The sequence below is a fragment of the Micropterus dolomieu genome, linkage group LG05, assembly GCF_021292245.1.
Source record: "Micropterus dolomieu isolate WLL.071019.BEF.003 ecotype Adirondacks linkage group LG05, ASM2129224v1, whole genome shotgun sequence".
NCBI classification, from domain to species: Eukaryota; Metazoa; Chordata; class Actinopteri; order Centrarchiformes; family Centrarchidae; genus Micropterus; species Micropterus dolomieu.
Window position 1 is genome coordinate 21549198 of NC_060154.1, and position 6055 is coordinate 21555252.

Genomic DNA, 6055 nt, shown 5'->3' on the forward strand with positions numbered 1-6055 from the left:
ATTATATTGTTCACACTGCTGTTTTAGTTAAGGTCATGGGTCCAGGTCATGATTTTTCTTTCTAGCTGCCGTATATTTCTAAATCACTTGACATTACGGGGTTCGGGAGACTCTGCTTTTGGCTCCGATTGTCTGCTTTTGATGCACATTAACATGTTTCAGTGTATCTGTTGCTTCAATTTCAATGTAGGGAATGGGTTTTATTTTCCATAGTAGCTGGAGACTCTAATGACTTGAAGAATTTCAAATTTCTGTATATCGGAGTGCAAGCTCTTTGCTGCAGTGACTTTCAGTATATTAATTCTCCAGTGACAATTTTCACCTCTGACCTTTTACTCTTCCAGCTCTTTGATGGCAATGACAGTGACTTTTTGTGAGAAGTTCTGATCACTTCTTTCAAAGAGTTTTATTTGAAGTTTTGCTTTTTATTATTATAAGATCAATAAGTGTACTGAATATTGCTGATTTGTCCCAAGGGAAAATCTGACTTGATGTCATTTAGTATTCTGTGAACATCCCAATAGCCTACAAGTCACATACTCAAATTATTTGTTTGGGGGAACCTTATTTCTTAAGAGTCTTGACATGGACACAGTTTGAAATCTGCAGCAACCCGACCACTGCAGGAGCACATAATGTTAAGAGACAATTACAATATTATTAATGGAAAGTGTTCAGTTGATGGGCTTGAACTTGTTTCGGTATATGAAAGCAGTAATAAAACACTTGCTTTCAACAATTTTCATATCTTTGAACTAAAAAGGGGGGAGACTATTGCGTGTTTAACGCATTCACAGGTCCAGAGCCTGACATTGAGTGAGGACGCTGTTGACTCCTGCAGGGTCCTCAGAGGGCCTCACTCCCTCTCTCTCGCTCTCTCTCTCTCTCTTTCTTTTTATACATACATATATATATATATATATATAAATATATATATAGTTGAGAACTGTCCTGTATATAACAGTAATGTAGCAATAAATGTGCCATTTTTAATAACAGATTATACCTTTTCCAATGTCTGGCTTTTGAATATTGTATACATAAAAGGAAAATAAAGGAAAACATTGTAATAAAGGGTTTATTGTAGTTCGGAAAATGAATTTGTTCATATTTTCCATTGCCCATAGCCGATAAGGGAACTAATGCATTAATGGTAATGCAACCAAGGCACCACACTGATTTCAATACATTAAACCATTTTTCCGCACACGCAGGAGTGGATTGTTAAAGCTGGATGGTTGCTGAAGACAAGGGGGGGGGAAGATGAATTAAAACAACTCTGTGATGTACATAGAGACCTTTTGAAATTGTGGCCTGAAAAGACCCTGAGCTGTTGCACGCAGCCCGTTGATAATTTTAAACAGGCATAAGAAGAGGCAGCCCAGGGTCCTTCACAGCCATCAGCGAGGAAACATTGCAAGTCGTGAAGAACTACAACAGAGAAGGTCAGGATGATGCAGAACATTCTTAACAAAATCGTCGGTAGAAAGTACGTTGGTATTCTAAGGGCGTGGTAAGTTCATGACTAACAGGTGGAGTACGGTGCTGGTAATTAGTTTTGAGTGTCCTGTTCAGAATGATGCTTTCACCGCCTGTGTCCTCCTGTGTGACCCGTTTTGCTTTAAGAGCTAACTTTAGCTTGTTCGGCTACGGCACGTTACGGCTGCGCCACGGTTTTGATGCGTCCATAAGAAAGCGTCTCAGCAGCGAAGCGTGCAGCCTGCCCCACGCTTCTACCACCTTCTTCACAGCTCCCTGTGGCCCCGCTTCGTTCAGTCAACTTCAGGCTGCATTTCCCACATGGAGCATTTCAGAATCAGCATTTTGCTGACATGTTTAGATTTAGTTGATTTGGTACCCAGTGTTTGCATGTTGTGCTTCTACTATGATTAAGTAGGCTACGTAGTTAAATGACTTCTTTTTGTCTGTTTTAACCGTGTTTATTGTTATTTTACGATCGGGAGTCTCCACAAGGTTATTTTGAAAATTGACCGGATTCTCTCTGCCGGTCTGTGCTTGACTTCCTGCCCGGTTCGATCTGCTCTATGCTGCTTGACGTGGTTTGGGTCAAAAATAGACCTGCTGCCTATTCTCTGCGGAGCGGAAAGCCACTTCTGGGCCGCTGCTATATGCCCTTATCTAAGTACATTACTGCTCGTTAACAGTTTATTTATGAAACGTTTGACCAGTTAATTAGTCTGGAAAAACTCATAATTATGTAAAAATCAAGATATATATATATATGAGAGAGATTAAATGACGACTCAGTCACATATTTAGTATTATTAAAACTCAATACGTGCGTTAATGGCATATAGACATGCGTTTTAATGTAATGTAGTTATTTCCCCGGTCAAATATGATTGTTTGCGTTACAGCGACCACTGCTTAGAGTTTAAGTAGATACTTGACAGCTGTTTGTTTTGTATAAACATACAGGTGCTGGTCATATAATTAGAATATCATCAAAAGTTGATTTATTTCAGTAATTCCATTTAAAAAGTGAAACTTGGATATTATATTCATTCATTACACACAGACTGATATATTTCAAATGTTTATTTCATTTAATTGTGATGATTAAAACTGACAACTAATAAAAATCCCAAATTCAGGAGGGCAAGACACAAAAGGTCATTGCTAAAGAGTCTGGCTGTTCACAGAGCTCTTTGTCCAAGCACATTAATAGAGAGGCGAAGGAAAGGAAAAGATGTGGTAGAAAAAAGTGTACAAGCAATAGGGATAACCGCACCCTGGAGAGGATTGTGAAACAAAACCCATTTAAAAATGTGGGGGAGATTCCCAAAGAGTGGACTGCAGCTGGAGTCAGTGCTTCAAGAACCACCACGCGCAGACGTATGCAAGACATGGGTTTCAGCTGTCGCATTCCTTGTGTCAAGCCACTCTTGAACAAGACACAGCGTCAGAAGCTTCTCGCCTGGGCTAAAGACAAAAGGACTGGACTGCTGCTGAGTGGTCCAAAGTTATGTTCTCTGAAAGTAAATTTTGCATTTCCTTTGGAAATCAAGGTCCCAGAATCTGGAGGAGGAGAGGAGAGGCACAGAATCCACGTTGCTTTAAGTTTCCACAGTCAGTGATGGTTTGGGGTGCCATGTCATCTGCTGGTGTTGGTCCACTGTGTTTTCTGAGGTCCAAGGTCAACGCAGCCGTCTACCAGAAAGTTTTAGAGCACTTCATGCTTCCTGCTGCTGACCAGCTTTATGGAGATGCAGATTTCATTTTCCAACAGGACTTGGCACCTGCGCACAGTGCCAAAGCTACCAGTACCTGGTTTAAGGACCATGGTATCCCTGTTCTTAATTGGCCAGCAAACTGGCCTGACCTTAACCCTATAGAAAATCTATGGGGTATTGTGAAGAGGAAGATGCGATGCAATAGTTATTACTTTGCATACATGATGACCACTTTCTACATCTAGTTTATCACCAGCACTCTGTTAATTCTATCCAATGCTGCAGAAATGATTTCCACATTTCTGGCTCTATGACGCAGAGGAAACGCTGCCCTGGAATTAATCTAATACTACATGACCGTAAACAACGAGGACCTGCAACTGTGTTCTAGATGCTTGTTCAGCTCACGTTTATTCACAAGTCCCCTCTGGTTTAATCATTTCTGACACACCGACTGTAACTACAGACTCTACAGTTTAATCGCTCATTAATGTTCGCGCTCATCCACTGATGAACACACACTTGACATCATCTGAAACATCTTCTTGGTCTCTTCAGAATACAGGACATGGTTCCAGTAATCCACGTCCTTAGTCTGCTTGTTTTCAGCAAACTGTTTGCGGGCTTTCTTGTGCATCATCTTTAGAAGAGACTTCCTTCTGGGACGACAGCCATGCAGACCAATTTGATGCAGTGTGCGGTGTATGGTCTTACCACTGACAGACTGACCCCGCACTCCTTCAACCTCTGCAGCAATGCTGGCAGCACTCATACTTCTATTTCCCAAAGACAACCTCTGGATATGACGCTGAGCACCTGTACTCAACTTCTTTGGTCGACCATGGCGAGGCCTGTTCTGAGTGGAACCTGTCCTGTTGAACCGCTGTACGGTCTTAGCCACCGTACTGCAGCTCATTTCAGAGTTTTTGCAATCTTCTTAAAGCCTGGGCCGTCTTTATGTAGCGCAACAATTCTTTTTTTCAATCCTCAGAGAGTTCTTTGCCATGAGATGCCATGTTGAACTTCCAGTGAGCAGTATGAGGGAGTGTGAGAGCGACACCACCACAACACACCTGCTCCCCATTCACACCTGAGACCTTGTAACACTAACGACTCATATGACACCGGGGAAAATGGCTAATTGGGCCCAATTTGCACATTTTCACTTAAGGGTGTACTCACTTTTGATGCCAACGGTTTAGACACGAATGGCTGTGTGATGTGTTATTTTTCTTCAGTGCTGTCACATGAAGAGATATAATCAAATATTTTACAAAGATGTGAGGGGTGTAGTCACTTTTGTGACATACTGTATAAAACTCGGTAAAAAGTCTCAGGAAACCACAAGGTGCCCTTACAAGCTTTAAGTGCTTTGCTCCAGACTAAATTCACCTTGTGCCAAAGGAACGTCACTAATCAGGTCAAACCTGAAGGGAACAAAGCCTCACCTGCATAGCAGAAAGAGGTGGAGCAGCCCTGGAAAAGCATGACATTTTAACTTTCACATTCCTCAAGATGAAACAAAACATTCTTCTGAGTGACAGCAGACCTGCAGTCGAGACAAGTCTCTGTCTATCTTGTAAAGAAAAGTTAAACTGACTTAACAACACAGCAGAGTCTCTGCCAAACAAGTACAGCTGATAATATTTATTGTCTTTTAACAGCAACAACATTAACACAAATCTCTGACATCATATCTTTTATCTGGTAAAACAGATGTAAAACAGTCAGATTCTGCTTTGAACTAAATTTTGACCAAATACTGAGTCAGTGCATTTTGGCTTTGTAGGGCCGTGTACTCACCAGGGTTTGGCAGAGATTTTGCTGGGTTCTGTTGAGGAAAAACCTGATGGATTCAGTTGAATGTTTCTTTAGAGAGAAACAGAGAGACTTGTCTTGACTACAGCTCTGCTGTCACTTAGACAAACTTTGATTTGAAGAAACGTGACGTTGCAGCTCTCCACTTTCCCTGTTGCTCCTCCCTTCAGTGTAAATGAGGGAGTTTGTTGATTGATTGATTGGCTGTAACTTGTTCTCTGTGTTTCAGGATGTTCTGGTTGTGACTCAGGCCTCAGGACTGTGGCTGTTCTTGTCAGTATGGACCAATCCTGCTGGAGCATAAGAGATCAAATATATCCTTCACTTACTGACAGACAACAATAACACCACTCCTGCTGGATAAAAACAACCAGACTTACTACAGTGGGGACACAATCCTGACTAATCACATTTCATGTTGAGTGTTTGCTGCTGATAGTTTCTGTAACAATAAATTCTTCACATAAAGGCCTGCAGTGCGTTCACACACCTCTTACTGCACCGCACAATGCTCGTGTAATTCCAGCACACCTTAGGAATGACCGTCTGTAGAAGAGTATCACTTTCAAATACTGGAAGATAAAAATGAACGTCTGTAGTCTTGTTTACTTATTCTTTGATCAGATAGTTCCTTTATTTAGACACATTTCATGTAAAAGTTATATACAACTTTTGGGAACTTTGTCTTCTTTTTTTAAATGAAACTGGTTTATATTCCTTGAAGTCTAAACTAATGTTGTTATCAGCTCCAAAACTCAGGTATAATATAATAGCTGTTTTCAAAAATGTTCAAACAATTGTCCTCAGCAACAAGTGGTCTGTTTTCCTTAATGGTAGTGAACATAACGCCACGTGATGTGCAACAGGATGAAATCCCAGAAGGTGCAGCGACGGCCGGAGTCGTGCCACTCCTACCACCCAAAGGTCAGTGCTGAGTTCTCCGACTGTCAGCAGACATTCAGACAACAATATGAACTGATGAACACATGATGAAGTGAACTGTTGATGATTTTGGACTCTGAAGCAGCGAACGACTGTTAAAC

The 6055-nt window shown here is 41.3% G+C and overlaps 1 protein-coding gene across 2 annotated transcripts in view; it reads left to right on the top strand.

The window, feature by feature from the left end:
- Window positions 1–1363: 1363 nt before the first annotated feature.
- LOC123970943 (cytochrome b-c1 complex subunit 10-like) overlaps window positions 1364–6055 on the top strand; it is an 82100-nt gene continuing 77408 nt past the window's right edge. The window contains exon 1 of one of the 2 annotated variants that reach the window (XM_046049375.1): window positions 1364–1513. In XM_046049375.1, coding sequence (XP_045905331.1) covers window positions 1452–1513 — 62 coding nt within the window. In that variant the 5' untranslated portion in view covers window positions 1364–1451. The remainder of the gene's footprint in view (window positions 1514–6055) is intronic. The other variant, XM_046049374.1, reaches the window with a different exon arrangement.